The 20,543-nt window shown below is 38.9% G+C and overlaps 1 protein-coding gene across 2 annotated transcripts; it reads right to left on the minus strand.

Moving 5' to 3' along the window:
* Window positions 1-12,032: 12,032 nt before the first annotated feature.
* On the minus strand, window positions 12,033-20,173 carry tspy (testis specific protein Y-linked). Of its 2 annotated transcripts, none has more exons than XM_008414334.3 (8): window positions 18,609-20,173; window positions 18,189-18,266; window positions 17,991-18,102; window positions 17,626-17,780; window positions 17,425-17,501; window positions 17,016-17,227; window positions 13,776-13,829; window positions 12,033-13,666 (listed from the first exon to the last, which is right to left on the minus strand). In XM_008414334.3, exons 1-8 carry the CDS (start codon window positions 19,563-19,565, stop codon window positions 13,626-13,628), a joined length of 1,686 nt encoding a protein of 561 aa, XP_008412556.1. In that variant the 5' UTR covers window positions 19,566-20,173; the 3' UTR covers window positions 12,033-13,625. The 2 variants fall into 2 exon arrangements, with proteins under 2 accessions (XP_008412556.1, XP_017161361.1); XM_017305872.2 differs by having other exon boundaries at window positions 17,016-17,230; window positions 18,609-20,166.
* Between the last annotated feature and the right edge of the window lie 370 nt (window positions 20,174-20,543).

Below are 20,543 nucleotides of genomic sequence, written 5' to 3' on the forward strand. Positions count from 1 at the left end.
TGCAACTTTTATGATTTTTTTCTTATTTTCTTACATATTCTTTGAATCTGTCACTATGTTGTAACATTATGTAAGATAGATAAAGTGTGATAAAAAAAAAAGCCAAGCTCCTCTGCCTTCTCCTAACTGGAAACAACCAATCAGAATCAAGAGGAGGGACTTAGCGCTGCCAATCAATCCTGTGTGCGGCACCTTTTCTCCACCCCTTGCTCTCTGCTACAATTTATCTTCTACCTGTTAGCAGAGCCTGCCATTAATGCTAAGGCTAATTAGCATGGTCACCAATGTTTCTCTGCTATTATTAGCAGCATGTTCATGAGGTTTATTGACAGCACTAGGACACTCCTCCTGGCTCTGATTGGAGGAGCTCCATCTTTTCACAGATCATCTGTCTCATTTTATACTGTGATCACATGGTGACTGCTTTAACAAATATGTTAAAACCATATTTTTAAAATAAAAGTTATGTACTGCAGCTTTGAGAGCTCCAAATTATGAAACATGTCCCACACAAACAATCAAACTTCATGATTCAATACAGTTTATTTCACATCAAGAACAGGTGAAAGAAAAGTTAATTCAGTTTAATCCAGTTATACAGAGATATTCACATTACTTTCCAATTTGATCTTAATGATCAAACATTAAATTTATCATTCAAATTGAAAACAGGATAAAGTTTTAATCTGCTAGAGACGCATTCATATAACAGATAACCACAATATATGAAAGACACTAAAAACTGCTTAAAAAAGAAAAAGGTAACTCAGTCACTGGTTGAAAGGAAACCAGTTGTTTACTCATCTTCCTCTGTTAGCGGAGGGTCTTATATTGTGTTTTTATACTATTTCTGTTAGTTATTTTTTGTGTAATTTTTTTCTTCTGCTAATATTTCTTTTACTATTTTTAATGTTCTGTCTTGTGATTTGTACAGCGAATAGTTTTGTTTTTTTTCTGCTTACTTGTCTCAGGATAAGGATGAAAATTAGTTATTGTGTTAATTCCTGCATGTTTACATTGACATGAATTGTAGAAATGTTGAATAATGTGCACTGTCCTAATGAAATAAATTAAGTTAAATTTATCAGCTTGTAGTCCAATCAGAGATATTTTAAAGGAGGGATGTAAAACTTGTTTTCGTTTTGGGCCAAATCCAGATCATGAACGCTCTTAAAGGGCCGGTTGTGCCAGAATGTATTGATAAAACTTGTTCACACACTGTTTAAACATCAATACATTTATTAAATTAAATAATGTTACTGAACATCTTTTCAGTTCGTCCAGGATTTCATAACACTTTCTCAGATTTTTCAAAGTGTTTGTGGTACTAATTAGGAAATATTTGCTCTTATTTATGACAGTAAATTTGACTTTTTATAACTTGCTGTATAGATCATGGACTATAATCTGACATCAATTAAAGATGAGACAGCTGTTCAGTACAAGTAGAAAGGTTTTTGATAATTTTTGAGAAAAATCTGCAATAAACTCCCAATTATGTATTAGTGCAAAAAAAGTGTGGGGATGTTTTGATTTTTGCGTGAATTTCCACGATAATTCACAAGAAACTGGAGGGATTGATTGATATAATTTGGCAATAAATAGATAAAAGCTACATTGATTTGATTGATAACATAACATTTAAGAACATTCAGTGTTTAGCTTAGAATCTAGAGGACCACATAAAAAGCTACGGCGGCCCAGATTTGGCCCACGGGCCTCGAGTTTGATACGCGTTTTAGAAGATTTAGAGAAATTTAGAAGCATATGATGTGATTGTTGTATACGTTTCTTCTGCTGACTTCATATGAAGGACAAAAATTTCCTTCCAAATTTCCAATGTCTTTTTGTTTTGCTCGTTTTAAATCTGTTTGGCAGCCTCCATGCTGACAGTGATGTGTGGTGGGAGGGGAGGAGCATTTACAAGCAGCCATATAAAAAGATTATTACCTACTGATCTATTTACAACCAGTTACAATATGCATCAAAGGTTTTCTCAGCTCAGACACCAGCAGCAGAAACTCACTTTAAATCTAAAGTTAAAGCTTTGAATATCTTATTTTATCAACAAGCTCCATGGGAATCTGAGTTCTCACAGAAAGTCAGCTTATACCTGAGGCCAAAGTCTAACACGCTGCTCCAATACTTTCCTCCTGGCTGAATAATTCAGCTGCACTTTGTGATGGGAACTCACACTTTTTTTACACAAATGTTTTTTTTTTCCCTTTAGCACTGTGAGAGTCACAGGCTATTCTTAACGCATCAGCAGGAGCTGAAATTTACTATTAAAGCTGGAGGAGTGGGGCCTACTACTAGGACTGTGTCACCATCGCTTTTCAGCGCCACAAGAGAGCTGGGTCAGCCCAAAAAGATTCCCGGGATTCCTCCCTGGCTGGCACAAGCACTCATGACAACAGTGACAAAGCAACCAAAACAGGAGGTGGGGGGCAGCTGGGTGTAAAAGACACCCATCCTGTTAACAGCGCCTCAAGCCTGAAACTGAAGCCGCTTCTGAGCACCTCTCATCTTTGTGGAAGGTTGTGACGCATGATCGAGGTACTGAAGACAAAAAAAGCAAACTGGGAATGTATTCTGAGCCAGAGCGCCCTGGAAGACAGTCCAGTTAAACAAACACACGGGAAGATGTGGTGTTTGAGCGTATAAAGTTCAGCGAGGAGTGCCGACGGCGGCAGGGCTCACAAAGCTTTTGGTTATTTGCTTATCTTTTAATGATCCTACTTAAGTTTAAACGACTTTGACACCGGCGAAGCGTGAATGCCGTGTTTAAACCTGGGTGTGAGCCAGATGATCTCCCAGCAGCTGTGCGTCAAAGTGTGACCAGGAGGGGAGTCTTTGTCTCCCGCCCTGCAGGAGGCATCCCTCTGTTTCCAGCACAGGAAGTGAGTCACAACTGTGGGCAGAGTTTAAGTTTCCGTGTGCTCTAAACTTTGGACACGGACGACAGGACACTGACCAGCTCCCAGCGCTTTATAGGCACCGACTGACGTCATCGGTACCTGCATCATCAGCTATCCTTATCACACTGGCATGCACTCACCACTGGAGTGTATAACAGGATCCCATCCCTTTTAAACTGGTTCACATGTTGTTACGTTACAAGCAAAAACTTCAATGTTTTTTTGATTTGATGTGATAAACTGTAAAACAAAGCCAGTAAAAAATACAGCAAAATACAAATACTGAAAAAACACACAATCTTACAAAGTTTGGTGTATTTTCTAGTTCAAATGTAAGTACACTTGAAATAAGGCAAAAAAAAGCTTCCAAAGTATCTTTTCAGCAAGATATAGGTTCTTGTTTTTGTCAGTAATTATTTAACACCAGATGCTTCATCATTCCCAGACTGCTCTGTATAACTTACCTAATGTTGGCATCATTTGTAATTGGCTTACATTGTACCGGTGTTAATAAGGCTATTGATTTTAACCTTACAGAAGGAGCAAACTAAATAAAATATTTGGACTTTGAAATGCAGAGAATGGTATTTAAGTGTGCCACATTATTTTAACTATTTCAAAGTAACAACAAAGTGACGATAAACACCGAATTTACAGCAAACAAGTTACGTTTAATATTTTATATTATCCTAACAGTGGCAGCAGCCAACATCAGGAAGAGATTAACCTAAAATTATTTTATTTATCTGCCAGTGGAACTAATACATCTTCATCAATATTAAAATGTTGGTATGGAGGGCCCCAAATTACAATCTGCTTAGGGCTCCAAAAAGGTTTGGGCCAGCCCTGATTCCATATTTTTGTTTTTAATGCTTCTCAATTTTCAGTTAATTTTTTTAAAAAGGAAAAAATACATTTTTTTTTAACAAAACCAACATGAGTTGGTGCATAAAATTGAAGTAGAAGGAAACATCATACATTGTTTTACAAAAATTAGCAAATAAAAATCTTGAAAGTAAGAGACATGCAGTAATTCACCCCCTAAAATGCAACCATTTTCCTGCAGGAGTGACTTAATCAGTAAAAAGAGTCCACCAGTTGGTATCAAACAGCATTGTGGGTCCCAAGGAACACAACAGACAAGTTCAAAAGAAAGTTATGGAGAACGAACTGTTTTAGGGCCTCCTGTCTCTTTAAATCCAAATAAGCTGCTGCTGGCCACGCCCCCAACTAAACAACCGTTGAGTTGGTGGCTCTCAAACGTGAAAATGGCTGATGCGCAATTGTTTATGTGTGGAGAGGAGCAGCCTCATGTACAACCAACAGAAATGAAGCAAGTGGCTTCTGAATGGTAAGACAACAACAAAAAATGTATCTTTTCCAGCAGCTATCGTACAGCGGGTCGACTAGCTAATCAAATACGCTGGAGCGCTGCTTTGGTTGCTAGGTAACGGGTAGGCTTTACTGCGGTTGCTAGGTGAGGGGCAGTGCCTGCTGGTTTGTAACGTTATATTTGAGATATTTTTAATACACCAAAAAACACCAACTTATTGCCAAAAAGCGTTTGGGTTGTTTTTAGAAGAAGTAGGAAGCCCAAATGGAAGTTCAAAAACAACCTAAATGTGATTTATTTTCATAATACTTTCCCTTTAAGGCATAATTATATCGTAAAATAATACCCCAAGCTTCAAACCTTTCACGGAGAACCACTCATTGCATAATCTGAACACAGAATGAGTACAGCCTTCCACCTAAACTGACTGGTCAGCACAGCATTAATCAGAAAAGCAGCTAAACCTGGGCTGTAGAGATGCATGACTCAGATGGAAAAAATCTGACAGAGCTACTACTGGTTGTGGCTTCCACAAACCTGGTGTTCATTAAAAAATGTCAAACAATTACTAAAAGCAAGATACAATACAAGAAATCCAATTTCCAAGTCATGTGGGGGACAGGTGCTCTGGTCAGATGAGAACCCACCATTATGAAACAAGGCAGAGGCAGCTTCATGCTGTGGGGATTGTTTTCTTTAGCAGTAAGCAAATGCGCTCCATCAAATCTGAGATAAATGGGCAAAAGTCTTAGCATCTAGATATATTTGAATGACATAGATATTCTAGTAAGGCACTATATTTTGTTGAAGACGTGAGAGTGAGAGAAGCCAAGATAAATGGATCTGTAGCATAGAAAACAGACTGTGGATTTGAAAGCAACACTGTCTGTTTTTTTCTGGTCAGCCAAAAGATCAGTCCAGAAAATCCCCATGCCTACTTGAGATGGACATTTATAACCTGAGGCCGACCAGAAGCTCCAGATAAATTGTATTTCCACAGACACATCAATCACTCCAATTTCAGAGACATAGTATTTGTACCCTGGAGGAAAAACAACCTATTATTTGTCCTCCTGCTGATCTCTCCTGTGGTATATTGATGAACTGAAGAGTGTCTGAACATGCCCTGGCCTGGGAAACCATGGCCCTCAGAGTAAATTATATACAACACCTTGCAAAAGTATTCATACATGAAATTGTCCACATTTTGAAAAGTAACCACAAGCTTCTATGTAGTTTACTGAGATTTTTACAAATCGAGAATTGTATTCACGGCAAAAACACAAAATATTACCAAGTATTCTTGGTCTAGTTTCAAGTGCAAATATCTTGGTATACTTGAAATTAGAGAAAACTAACTTCAGAAAGCTATGGGAGACTGTTTTAAGTAAATAATTCCTTGATATTTATTTAAAAATACTTGTTCAACTGGCAAATTATTTCACTTATAACAAGACATTTTTCCCATTAGTTAGAAGTGAATTAATCGGTCATTTGAACAAGTACTTTTTTTATCAATATTATTGACTTAAAATAAGCTCCTATATCACTTGTAAGTCACTTGTAAGCTAGTTTGGTCTTATATTAATGCTACTACAAGGTTTTCCCCAGAAAACTTGCCCAGCCTGGTGGTTGGGACGCTCAGGCAGTCGTTCATCCAGCGACCCACCGTGTTTTTGAATTAAAATGTTTAAAGTTGATGGGAAACTTGAAAATATCACTTGATATTTATGTGTTATTGGAAGATTGGATGATTAACACCTGAATTTCAACAATATAGTCTTAAAAATGCAAACATTTAAAAGAAAAACTTAAATAAAAAAGCAATGATTATTCTGGTGGGGGCACAAGTGAAGCCTGGTGGCCCGCCAGGCTTGTAATACACTGGGGAAAACTCTGTGTTAAGATATTTGCAGTAGAAACTTGACCAAAAATACTTGGTAAGATTTTGTGTTTTTGCAGTGTTCCCATTAACGTGTATGAAACTCCTTTTAAAAACAGTGTGGCTGCTACTCTTAAGCCTCTTTTAAATAATTTTTTTAATCTCATTTGAAAAGTTTAGTTCGTACTTAAGTCTATTTTATGATGCTTTAATTTTCTATACCTTTTTGTTATTGCTTTGTATACCGTACGTCAGTAAACGATCAAAAAAGAGATTTTTATCTCAAGGGACTTCCTGGTAAAATAAGAGTTTAATAAGAGTTAACAAGCCACCTGCGTTCAGGTTATTAAATTACCTACAGATGAACGTTTTCAATTTTATTTAGAGATATTAGAGAAACAAAAATGAACATCTTTGTGTTGATCTGCCATGACGAAATCTCAATAAAACAAATGTTTATAGAGGTTGCAGGGTGTCAGAATGTAAACTCTTGCAAGTCACTGCATATAGCACAGAAAAATAAAGAGACATTTCCTATGATTGCAGCTTCACAGCATAATAATCATCACCCTACAGCTGCGAAAAAATGTAAACATTAACGTGTAAGGAAAGGAACAGGTGCTGCCTGTCATCCATGAACTTCACACATCGCTGATTATCAAAGAGGAGTAACTATGGAAAACATTGTTGACATGAAGGGCGCATACGTGGCACACATTCCAGTCACAGCCTGTTCACCTCGCGCTGAATTGCAAGTGGGCTTTCCGACTCAGAACAGTGTGCAGGCACACGATGGCTGCAGCTTCCAAGCGATGGAGGAGCGTCTGCAGCAGTCCAACGCGCCACGTGTCCGGTGGGGCCAGCCAGCCGCCATCTGCCTTGAAGACAGGACTGGCACTCTCCCTCGGCAATAAAACTCAGCAAGGAGAGCAAACAGCTGTTGAAGAAGTTCTCTTGCAAAATAACAGCGGGTGTGTGTTTTGTTTCTTGGAGGGTGCAGAGTTACTGTACTTGAGAAGAAGATAGCGAGGATGAGTGAGAGTAAAAACGATGTGTCTTAACAGGTAAAACTGTCAGCACCCTCTCAAGATGCCACGGTGACAGCCGGTTAATGGTTAAGTGCTGCCGCGGTGTAATAACAGTCCAAAGTGGTGTTTGGGGTTTTTTTTAAATGCAAGTCTTCTGCTCCATCTTTAAAAAAGAAATTGTTCTTGTGATGGTCAAACCCATGGCTGGTAAATCGCTTATATGCACCTCACTTAAACACAACAGCCGTTTAGTTTCCCATAAAATGTTTATTGGTTGGTTTAAATACATTGTTAAGTGTTCACATTTAGCTTACTGATGTATTTTTAGCAACTCGTTACTCATCTTTGTGCTTATGATTATGTTTTTTCTTTTGCCAGTTTTAACTGGGATTAGCACACTTAAATACAAGGTGTTGATTGGATTGCACCAACAGTTTCTGCTGGTGAATATTTGTATTTAAAACATTTGATTTAATATTTTTCTGTTTAGTTTATTGAAAGACTTATCTATACTGTGTTGTTCATTGTAGTTAGTGATTGTATTATGCATTCCCTTGTGTGTTATAGTTTGTTTGTGCTATCAGGATTTTTGGCTGAGTTCAATTCTGTTTCTTAGGCCTCTTTTATGAGCAAGAATTCATTTTTTGTAAATGTAATCTTTTGGGTTAAAATAATAAAAAAAGTATTTATCCAATACTTCCTGAGACTCTTCTTGCTTTTTTACTCAATCCAGACAGTCCTAAGAGAATTTGTAAAAAAATAAAATAAAATAAATGCTGAAAAAGTGGGAATTCTCTTTGAAACTCAACACAAATGTGCACAAAACTTTGTCAATATTCCACTAATGTTGAAAAAACTGAATTTTGTAATTGCTGTATTTCCATGGAATTCAAAAATATTTTATTAATCCCAAAGGGACATTAAATAAAATCAATATATAGAACAAGAAGGAACAGTTATAGAAAAAAAGCAATTTTCCTCCAAAAAGGCAGGAATGAATGTTTGAAAAAGAGAAAAAAATCTCAATGAAAGTACAGAGCTACTCCAACGGGCTGCCACCATCAGTGGCGCAATTCTAGAAATAATATAAAATATATTATTAATAATATACCTACATAAAATAAAATAAAACACAATTAAGATCAGAATAAGTTTGCTCACTAAAAATCATGCCTCGCCATGATCCTCCAACTACTTCCTGTCAACTTCTTCGGAGTTTGTGCCAGTGGTAACATCCGGTTGTTGATCATGTGACTCATGTGAAGAGGAAAAAGTATTTCCATTTCAGCTTTTCAAAATAAACCAAACACCTCATCCTCCCATAAAACATTTTTATTGAAGAATAAGAGAGGTTTTTTTTTTACAAATTGCTGCATTTCCATTAAGCATATTTCTTTTCAAAATGCCGTATTGTTCAACTATGCGGCCGATGGAAGCGCAGCGACGGAGTGCATCCTGACACAGAAGCCCAAACACACATGCATTTTCCCTGCTGTTTGAATTTAAATTGAATTCTCTTATCTTTACTCGCACCCTTGCTCTCATCACACCCATCCTTCAGACACCAGACTCCAGGTGAATTTCAATGTCAAAGACGCTAAGGTATCGCAGGCGCCACAATCTGTTCATTCTGTCAACTGGGTGAGTGTGTGTGTGTGTGTGTGTGTGTGTGTGTGTGTGTGTGTGTGTGAGTGTGTGTGTGTGTGTGTTGTGCAGGGGTCTACAGTATGCACTCTGATTGCTGGGGGTTAGGCCCATTCATCTGTCTGGTGTGATCATGGCTCTCTGTAACTGGGCCTAGGCGTGAGCATGCTCTCTGTGATCTCCCTGATAAGAGTCATCCATCTGCTGTGTGTATCTGTCAGGGCCCGGGCAGCTCCTCTTATCAATGCACTCATCCGTTTCCCTCAATCATTCCCGCTCTGTTCTCTTTTCTCACCCTTGGCTGCTTTCCCCCTCTCTGCAGCTCCGAACTTCTTCTTGATCTGATGACGGGGGAAGAATCGCACTTACGTGGACCGGCGGCGTTGGGAAAAAAACCTGCCAGTCTGTAAGTGGCGCACACAACCTCCTGCAAAATACTAATGCATGCATGGAAGAATGCAAGCCGTTTCTTTATGAAGGAGTCTAAAGCATGTGCACGTGTGCAAACACACACATTCACACACAGATTGTTGATATTCAGGGGCCCCACCTCAGCCTCTGAGATTATCTACAATAGATGGGACTCAAAGAGAAGCTGCAGGTTTTTTTTCTTGCAGTCCTTCCAGGAGAGAATACCCTCCTAATCATCAATCTTGCAGATGAAGAATTAGCTTTTGTGTGCAACCCTTTCATTTTTCACTCCCACTTAAAGGGTCTGAGACTTGGAAAAACTACTGAAAACATGAGAACATGAAGCGGCATGACAAGAAGATTTGTGTACAGTACAAATACGAGCTCAGATCAGGGGAGTGTAGTGTACACAGAGGAATCCATTTAGGATTTTGCCGCCCCGCACATAACAAAAGGCTTTACAAACAACCCCCAGACCACAAAACAGCCTGAAGAAAGCTCTGCTGTCCCGGCAATCTGTACTTAGTTTGTCACAATCAATATTGTAGGAACCGACCCTATTATTAATTTATATCTAAGAAAACACGTTGGGCTTTTAGGTGGGCTGGATTAAGCCGCTTATAAGAGGAGACAAACACTGTTTAGCATGGGCACCCTTCATGGGGAGTCCATGGGTTTCATCATCAGTATTAATAGTGTAGGCCTAACCCAGATTGCATGCTCTGGGTGCTGCTGGGTCCACACCAGGACAGGTTTTTGCTAGTGGAATATTTATAGCTGTGCATTAAAAGTGGAATCAAGGGTTTAAGTGTACTGTTGCAACAGAGCTGCTGCTCCTTTGTCAGGGCCTGCCCAAAAATGCCTTTCCCCGGGGCTACTTGCAGCGCTGCATTCGCGCTGTTAGCAGGATCACACAACCGCTGTCATATCAAAGATGGAAAACATTAAGAAGCAGCTGCAGGATTCGTTTTGTTTTCTCAGAAATGGAAGCATTACAGCCAAACCCATCTCAAAGTTTCTATAAGTCACATTCATACATCAGTATTAGTCATTTTATTACAGTTAGCCCTGTCTTTTTATTGACATCTGAACGATTAAACGCTAATTTGAATTTTCAATGAATTGCCAAACCTTCTTCTATTATGTCAAGCAATAGAAACTTAAGTTTAATTTAACACTGCCGCCTTGTGGTGATTTGAGGTAAAACATGTTAAAGTGCTCGGCAAACAAAATATGGAAATGTCATTTTGTTGTACATCTCAAATTCACATTAAAATAACCTTCTCTCATCTTGTCACTTTACAACCATAAATATTGATTCACTTTATTTGCATTCTACACCAACACAAAAATAACATTATTGAGATATTTCTACAAATAAAAATCTGGAAAGTATTCAGTATAATTATGTTGTTACACTGTATACTGACACATTATTGCACCTCTATATACTTGAAACTACAGCACACGGTTACAAGACAACAATGACCTGACCTGTTGTTTTACTAGTAATTTAAGCTAACCTCAATATTTACAGTCCTCCTCTTGATAGATTGGAGCCACATACCTGCTGTCTGTCAGCTACTTAGGAAAGCTTTTTAAATTTAATTTCCTGCCCTTGAGTTTTCTTCTCTGCCTCCCCATCTCTAGCTCTCTGTCATCAGAGAACAACACGATTCAATAGCAGGGAAAGAAAACTTGCTAAGCCCGGTGCTCGGCGCACTAGGGCGGTCGTCCAGCCAGCCGCCATGTTTTTGAGTTATAAAATGTTTAAAGTCGACAGGAAATTTGAAAATATCTGTGTTACCTAAACACCAACTATAAAGTCTTGAAAAGAGGAAATCATTAACAAAAACTGGAATAAATTAACAATGCTTGGTCTGGTGGGGGCCCAAGTAAAGCCTGGAGGCCCGCCAGGCTTATAATACACTGAGGGAGACCCTGAATGGAGAAAAAAAAACAAAAATTGCACCTCGGTAGGTTTTCAGTTTGCCTCAAATTATGTATGGCACACAGCAAAATATGTGGAAAACAGTTGTTCCTATCAATGAGATCAGCATTTACGCCTTTAGCCTGCATGCAAAAACAGTGTGGAAGAAATTAGCACTTCCTATCACCTTGAATTTGGATCTACACAATGAAACATGGTGGAGGCAGCATCATGGTAGGGAATGAGAAACTGGTTAAAGTTGAGAAGAAGGAAGAAGTTAAATCTAGGGCAACCCTGGAAGAAAACCTGCTAGAAGCTGCAATTTTTTTTATTTTACAATTTCACCGTTTATTGTGTTTACATGTGTTAGTTCTGATTTTATTTTTATTTTACTCTTGTTCATTTATTTCTTTTGCATATTTGGGCAACTATTTTTTCTGGTTTTGTTTCTGGACAGTCATTACGATGCAAAACAATGGCAACAAGGAATTGTTCTTACAACTGATTAGCATCTGGAAAGCTAAAATAACTAAACCACAACCCAGAGGAAATGTAAGCGAAGGAGAAAATTCAAACCATTTCTTCCATTGATCATAACGGCCAAGGATGAAAACTCCAACTCCAACATCTGTCTGGCTTTTTACATCCTCTGAAAGTCCAGATTTAAATTTTAAATAGGTGTAGTCCATCCAATATGACTGAGCTTCAACTATTGTGCAAAGAATGAACAAAACAAAAAAATCAAGTTTCTAGATACCCCCAAAACTGCTCATTCACTGTTACCTACTGCTCAATGTTGGAATTTTGCATAGAATTTGTCTAAAATACTTAATGTTTCTGTTTGAATACTTCTGCAAAACAGCTCAAATGTAAAACTCATGATCAGCAAAGTCAAACAGCATTTTATTTATTAGGTCTGAGTCAAAAGGTGGACATTTATCTTTAAAGCAAACAAGATCAACCAAAAAACAAAAACAAGTAGAAATAATAAAACTACACCGTTCTAAAAAACAATAATAAAAAATAAATCACAGCACACAAAATATAAATGTTGTCCGAGAGAACGATCAGAAACAAAATCCAGATTATTTGATAACTCTATCCACGAATTAAAACATGAATCTTATTATTCAAAAAACCTTGCTGAAGTAGTATTTACAGGTTCGTTGCTAAGAAAATCAAGCGAATACAAATGCCATTTCTTTTTTTTTTTTTTTTTTTTTTTTACAGTGCACCCCATTACAAATTGCTGTGAATTTGAAGTTTATACCACACAGCAATATTCCTCTACACAGCAGTGTGCTATTAATCTCCTGTCTTACAACTTGTGCTAACTGGCATGCCATAACACAAATGTGTAAAAAAAAAAAAAAGACCCATAAATACCAATGTTTTAAGTTTTTTTTTAGAAATGTAATCTTAAAAGACAAACTTTGGATGTTTACATTGGTTACTTCAAATTGCGTTTAAGTCTAAAGAAATCTCAAAGTTCCTACGCATTGTTTGGGTGCCTTGCATAAACCTGGGAATCCACAGAAACGCAGCTTAAATTAAGTGAGGATGATCGAACATCAGAGATAGTTTACAGGTGTGGATGTAACATGACGGCACAGGTAGAGGAAAACAAAAAACACACTGGTAGTCTATCAAAATAATTATTGTTCCTATATACTACAGTAGAGTCCACATTTCTTTATACACAACCAACAGTAAGTATAAGCATAAATGATTTAAAATTAGCCAAGTTATTTCAACAAAACGACCACCATGATCATCCCTGAGAAGACATTTTGGTTCTGTACTCAGTGCATCTGAAATGTACGATCATCATATCAAATTGAGCTCATGACATATTCGCTTCGTCACGCGTCGAGTTAAAAAACAGCTTGAAAAGATCAATATTAATGCCTCTGATGATTTCAGTATTAAGCGAAGAATCGGCTAAATCTAACTACATGCGAGTCGGGTGTTATAAACGGTTCGTAGAAACTCTCGTTCTGAACTTTTGGAGTGGGGATAGTGAACCTGAAAATGTGCGCAGATATAAAAGGAAAGAGTTGCACAGTAATGTCTATAAATAGACAGAAGGGACATGCTGCCTTGGCTTTACTGTTACAATTTACCCTGATTTAAAAGCGTCTGTCTATTTTAGGTAAGAAAAAAAAAGAAAGAAAAAAAGACTGATATTTTGTGCATAAAAATGACACCAGGAAGAACGATTCAATGTTTGCACTGCGTCTCCTCTTCATATTCCCAGTTTCTGGTCCCTACGGCGGCTTGCTCAAACACACACAACGCAGCAGCCACAATATAAAAACCAGCGCGCTGAAGTCAGTCAGATGACTTCCCAGAGATCCTGCGTCCGCGTCCTGATGACCCAGGACTGGTTTGGAGGCCAGAGAGGACCTAGAGAACACCAGCAGGTGGTTTGAACGCTGCGGTTTACTGGTGTGCATCCGTTTATCTTCACTTTTTCCTCTTAGGCCTCCTCCTCCTCCTCCTGATCGCTGTCGTCAGAGCCTGCAGGATAAAAATAACACAGAAATAATCCCCGGAGATGAAATGGAATCTTATTCTGTTCCTCCACTTCTGTTTTGAACAGAAAACGTGAACAACGGTGATGTCTTACCGTCGATCACAATTTCTCCACTGCCCTCCTCTTCCTCCTCCTCCTGGCTCTCATCTGAGGAAGAAACATTTTGTTGTCCGTTCAGTGCTTTTAAAGAGTCTCCCACATTTCCTCACATCACTAACTTTAACTTTAATGTATTTTTAGACGTCGTGAAGTGGTGTAGAACTGGAGTGCAAGAAAAATTATACAAACTAACACCGATTTATCACTTTGTAGAAACGACTTTCTTTGCAACTAAAGCTCCATGTTTCTGAACGGCCTCGCTAAGGATGTAAACAATTAACAGAACAAAGTATTGCTCTCACTACAGATAGAAAAACCGCCCTGACAGCGGAGAGCAACAGCTCTGGAAAAATCAAGAGCCCACTGCACTGAATCCGACTGAAAACCTCATGGTTACTCCATCAAATATAGATTTTTGAGTTAAAACATTAGTATTGTTGTGTCTAAATGAATATTAACTTGTTTTCCTTACATTATTTGAGGTCTGAAAGCTCTGCATCTTTTTTGTTATTTTCACCATTTCTCATTTTCTGCTAATAAATACTAAATTTTTGCTTGGAATTTCAGAGACATGTTGACAGTAGTTTATAGAATAAAACATATACATATAAAAGTAAAATCAGAGAGTGATCATTTTAAGTGGTCTCTTATTTTTTTTCAGAGCTGTATATCAGTTTCTGTTCACTTTGACACCAAGTGGCTTCAATAATGTCTCCATTTCTCCTCACAGACCGAGCATGAACATCTTTCATGCACTTCACATGATTTATACTTTTATTAGAGGTGCACCAGTTGCAGTTTTCTGGTTGACCGCCGATTACCGATCTTAAAAAAGCCTGGCCTGCCAATGTTGCTAATTATAGCAAGAAAGTTGCAGAGTTGGCAACAGTGGGATGATGATTGTTAACTACAAACATGCAGACATGTCCTAGTGGCCCGGTCTGTCAGTAAAACGTCTCTCGCTGCAGAACAGAAGATTTGTTGGCTGATTCTTAGACCTTTTCTGAGGTGGATAAGATCAGCGTCACGTGTAAATATCTGCCAATCACGGATCTCCCAAAATTAAGGAAATCGGTGCACCCCTACTTTTCATCTTTCAATTCAGCAAACTTAGCGGCTCTTTTATAAATATGCTTGAGTTGAATAAAGTCAGAAAACAACAATTTTCTGTTTAATCTGACAAATTTTTTTTTTTTTAAATATGTTTTTTTTTGTTGTTTTTTAAAAATTCAGCATCTGAAAAATGTAACGCTTCAATTTATGGAAAGACGGTCAACTCTCTTGACACGAGAGAAAACTCAGGTTTTTAAGAAAATGGCCGCTTATCAATTAATATTTACTGTATCTATAAGCTCAATCAACTCAGTCGATAACTTGCATCTCAAGGTCTTGCACAAATTGAAACTGAAATTTTTGGACATTCTTCTAGTTTAAACTCAGTCAGATTGGAAGGTTCCCCCCAGTGTAGCATAAGCCTGGCGGGCCACCAGGCTTTACTTGTGCCCCCACCAGGCTTAGCATTGCTTATTTATTTAAGTCTTTTTTTAAATGTTTGCATTTTTTAAAGACTTTATAGTTGGTGTTCAGGTAATCAATTAATCTTCCAATAACACATAATTATCAAGTGATACTTTCATATTTCACATTTCAAAACTCAAAAACACGACGGGCCGCTGGATAAATGACTGCTCTAGCACACCAACCACCAGACAAGGTTTCTGGGGGAAACCTTGAGATTGGATGGGGAGCATCTGCAAATGTCAACTTTCATATCCAACAAAAGATTGTTGAGATTTGGACAAAACATTTCACAGCAGCTGGAAGACCAACATTCACCCTAATATTAAGACTTTTGCAGCTTTTAAAAGGTTTTGTTATTCATTTTCCCATCAACTCTGACCAGATTCGCTGTCCCTGCTGAAGAAATGCATTCCCACATCATGGTGCTGCATAGTGAAGAGAAGTAAAACAATTACAATATTTAACTTTAGCACAAAATGGCCAAAATAAATAATAAAGATGAGCTTTAAAAATTCAATAAGATACGTAATCCATGTGGAATATCAGGCAGTTCATGGAGCCACCATTTTTTAACCAAGATAAAAGAGATGTTAAGCAATAAAGTGAAGCAAGTGAGTTTTACACACCAATATTAAGGAAGTATAAATTGATATTTGTTCAGTATTAGTTGATGTCTGACAATGTTTGCTGGAATTGGTGTTTAGTTTATAGATATTTTTGAAAAAAGAAATGTTATTAGTCATTAATAATGATCTTATTTTGTTCTTTCCATTTGTACTGATCAAAAACCAGAGAGTTAAAACTGAATACTGACGATTACAATACAGAGAAGAGTGTTGTGATGATTTTGAGGCCGAATCGTTCGGCGCCACAGCGGGGGTGATTAATGGTCACCTTGCCTGGCCTGTCAGGTTAGATGGACAACCGTGTCTGGGTCGGTTTGCGGTTGTGTCACCTCATTTCATCTTCACATGACAGATTAAAAGGAGCTCTGTGAGACATTAAAATCTTAGGATACCATTTTATCATCTCAACCGGCTTTAACTGTCTTAATCTCCGACCTGTTTACAATTCCTCGCTCTTCATGATGCCGCTTGCTCTCTAACGTTCTTTAAAAGGAGCAGTGTTGTATTTTCCAGGCACATTGCGCTATAAAATGGCACAATCAAGTAACTGTTATGAAAATACTGTACACATCGGACACGACTAAAATTAAATGTGACTTTGCAATTTGACGCCCTGAAATTACATTTGCCTCTTTAAGAAGCTCCTGCTGTGACTTTGCCTCCATCACAACAATTTTCATCCATTACAGCAGTTTCCATCCGTTCTTATGAGCTTTATTATGTTAAATTACTCACAGATGGATCTTTATCTGCTACCTGTGTGAGTTTGAATATAATCAGTTGCCCTAGATCATACTGAAGTCAAAGTAATGGGGAGACAAATAGAAATGCATTCACTTTATTTTTATTTGTAAATAATCTTTAAAGCCATCATTTATCTCCACTCTTTGTGGTCAATCACTATAAGATAAACTGACATTTTTGTCTGTAACACGAGAAAATCTGAAATAGTCTAACGATTATACATGTTTTTGAAAGTTGTAACAGTCCAATAAACCTTGCCTCACATTTAAAAACAAAGGTTACAACAAAAACTCAAAACCACCTGGACACTTTGGTTATTAAACAGCTCTGTTTCTGCACCGACCTGGACTTGCTCGCCTGCCCTCTTCCTCCTCCTCTTCTTCGTCTTCTGCACCTTCTTCTTCTTCATCATCATCGTCCTCCTCCTCTTCCTCGTCCTCCCTGCTGCGGCCTGGATCGGCGTCACCAGTGTCCTCCCCTGGCTCGTCGTCCGAGTCAGAAATCACCACGCAATCGTCTCCGTTTCCGTTTCCAGCTGCTCTGGCCTCCGTGGTGCTACTGGAGAAACGAGCATAGAGACGGTCATGCAAACAACGAACAGTAGTTATTCTGGACAAACGCACCAAAATAAAAACAAGAAAACATCTCATTTGACAGTAAATTGTAGATTAAAGAAACAGCATTTCAGATTTTTTTTTTTCTAAACTTGCAGTCAGAATATAATCCTGTGTGTGTGGATGTGTCTGGTTCACCTGCCGTTCTCCCTCGGTTCCCAGAGAGGAGTGAGGTAGTATCTCAGTGGATCTCTGTAGAGGTCGTCCTTCAGTATCTGAACAAAGAATAATAAAATAAAATCACCTGAAAGCAGGTGGCTCTGCCACCATCACCAGGCACAAATATCAACTTTATGGCAACTTAAAACCCAAATAAAACCCAAATAACAGGCTCTGTACCTGTGCTACATCATCTTGCACTGGGTTGCTGTGGTCGCTGAACCAGCTGAAAAACGTCTCGTAAACACCGCGGCATGACTTCCTGGGCTCACTGTTAGCGGTCAGATTGTGTCCGCGATGCCAGAGGATGGGGTTGGAGAATGACATGGGTGACCCTGAACGCATCAGAAAAACAAACATGTACCACAGCAGACACACTGAAAATGCAGTTAAACTGTAGAGCAGACAGATTCGGATGTGACTTGTAAACATTCCCTGAAAACGAACCCAGTAAAAAATCACAATAACTTTAAATCTTCCTCTTTTATAGTACACTTCCAGAATCTCATCACTTCTGTTTCAGTTTACAAGGAAACAGCTTTTACCTCCCATGCCAAGGTGCAATTCCTTCATAATGATGTTGTTCTGGAAATATGGGTTCCGTCGGAAGTGGAAGCGAATCCTGTAGCCGAGTTTGGTGTTTTTGAAAGATTCGACCTGAGAATGACACAAATAAATCTGCTTTGCATTTATTACAGTGGGAGTTGTCAAAATTATTTAAAATATGGACCAATCAAACCTACTTCAAGATCAGTCATGTAACTAAGAGCATCTTCATCGGTCTCATCTATGTGAGCAGAGAGGTGAGGATGGTTCAGCAGCTGAGGAGTTGATGTTAAGATAAAAACGACAAAAGAGAAAACATGCAGCAGACAAGATGGAAGTAGGGGTGCACCGATTGCAGTTTTCTGTCTAATCGCTGATTATTTTTTTAAAAAGCCGATTCCGATTATTCTTGTCTGAAATGTTGCTAAAAATAGCAGGAAAGTTGCTGAGTTAAAGAATAGGACAGTGGGTGATTTTTAGACCTTTGCTGAGGCAGATAAAAATTGGGGGATACAATCAGCTTCACGTGAAAGTATCGGTTGATCCGCGATCTCCGAAAATCGCCGCTGATCAATCGGTGCAACCAATAGATGGGATCATTTTGATTTTAAGGATACAGCCGTCACCCAGAACCCCGGGATGGTTTTCGTGATGGAGCTTCTCTGATCAAGATGCGGGCGTCTCTGGCGATTAATCTTCAGCTCCAGCCGTTGATGGAGTCTGACACTCTTCTTCTCTAGAGCCTCAAGTCTCATCTGCACTTGTGCCAGCAGAGCAACAGACTGCCTCATCTCTGGGGCCATTTTGACCGACACAATCGCACACTCCCCATCATCATTGTCCTCATTGTCAGATGGGAAAGAGGAGCTGGGTGTGGAGGAAGATCCCGAGACGGATTCATCCCCTTCGTCTGCTTCGGCAGCATCATCTTTATCTTCTCTGTCGGTACTCCGTGCTGATGTGGAGCTGTCTGCAGCTGCCTGTGTTTTGGAGCCAACTTTCGAAGGCTGCTGGCCTGGCCGCTGTTTGTTTTTACTTCCATGTTTCACTGGTCTCACTTTTGCAGATGAACACGGAGTCTCTTGGCTTTCCTCTCCGTCTCCGCCAGTGAGACTGGCCAGTGCTTCAGCAGCTGCTATGGCTGCGGAGTCGGACTGGTCCACAGGAGTTGAGGGATGCTGCACTGATTCAGCTATTTTCTGGGTTTCCTCTTTTGAATCGGTGGGTGCCGAGGCCTCTGAGGACTGCGGTTTCTCGGTGATGTCGGCATGGTCACCGTCAGGGCTGGAGCTGTTGACCGGCTGCTCGCTGGTGCCATCTGTAAGATCCGTAGCCTTATCTGTCGGCACAGCAGTTCCTTCAGCAACAGTATCTTTTGGCTTCCTCTGAGTTTCTTCTTTACTTTCAACTTCACTGTTTTCGCAACTTTTTGAAGTTTGTCCAGTTCCATTTGCGTCGTCACTTACTTTAGCGAACTTATGAGGAAACGCATTGTCTTCGTCCAGGTCGAGTGATGCGCTCCGTTTCCTCGATGCAGGGTCACCCGACTGTTTGTAGTCGGTCACTTCACTCATGTTAGCAGGCTAGCGAACGTGCTAACAGGCTAGGAGGCCCGCAGGCTCTTAAAGATAAGTGCGGTCGATTACACCGTTGGTGCAACAGCTTCTACAATTAGCGCAACGTTACGATATATTTGGTAGCTTTAAACTACATTCTTAGTAAACACAGATCAGGAAGCAGCTCTCGTAACTCTCCGCGGCCTCGCGCGGAACGTTAAAATGGGCAAGCTGCAGCTAACTTAGTTAGCTTACGTTACCCAATTATTGAATCCTCGCCTTGACGACACCACAGCATCTCCGCCAATATAATCCCAAGAAGAAATACTTTATTTAGCCATTCAAACCCACCAACACAATGCACCCTTCCAGAAACTACCCGCGTTCTCCAGATAAGTTTAGATTTGCATTATCCGTTAGCTTACTACCCGTGAAACGACGCCAGAGAAAAACAATCCTCTGATTGGTTGCGCCACGCCGCGCTAAAACATCTCAACCAATCATCGGTAAGGGTGTGTTTACATGGCGTTCTATCTGAGGTGGAGCTAACTGCGCAAAAAGGACACAACGTCCAAATATTGAAATTCAGTTCGTCTATATATATATATTTTTAAACAGCATTAAAGGCATTTTTTAATTTCTGAGTTGGTTAGAGTGACGATGAACAATACATTTAAATTTCTTTCAGTTTTTAATATGAGTTTCCAATATAAAATTTATATTAATGCTTTGAAAGACGAACACGTATAATCTATTCTCAGTTATATAAAATCTAATTCGTTTTTGATATGTAAATTGTATTGAATTTTGCTTAGTTTTTTTCATCGTTATTTATTTTTTGATTAGTGCGGAAGGTGAATGTTAAATCAAATTGCACAAATCCTAACAAAACAGATCATGAAAGCCTTGGATATTTCCTATTTAATATTAGCACTTTTTTAGACATATCCGTAGAGTTTTATTATTATTATTATTATTATTATTATTATTATTATT

Source organism: Poecilia reticulata, chromosome 7 (assembly GCF_904066995.2).
Source record: "Poecilia reticulata chromosome 7, P_reticulata-male-v2, whole genome shotgun sequence".
In the NCBI taxonomy this organism is placed as follows: Eukaryota; Metazoa; Chordata; class Actinopteri; order Cyprinodontiformes; family Poeciliidae; genus Poecilia; species Poecilia reticulata.

Bases quoted from the DNA above. Each gene is read 5' to 3' on its own strand.
- tspy (XM_017305872.2), bottom strand. From the start codon at position 19,565: ATGAGTGAAGTGACCGACTACAAACAGTCGGGTGACCCTGCATCGAGG. The intron at 18,103-18,188 runs GTAGGTTTGATT...TGTCATTCTCAG, and splicing joins GTTACATGACTGATCTTGAA to GTCGAATCTTTCAAAAACAC. The intron at 17,781-17,990 runs GTAAAAGCTGTT...TGATGCGTTCAG, and splicing joins ATTGCACCTTGGCATGGGAG to GGTCACCCATGTCATTCTCC.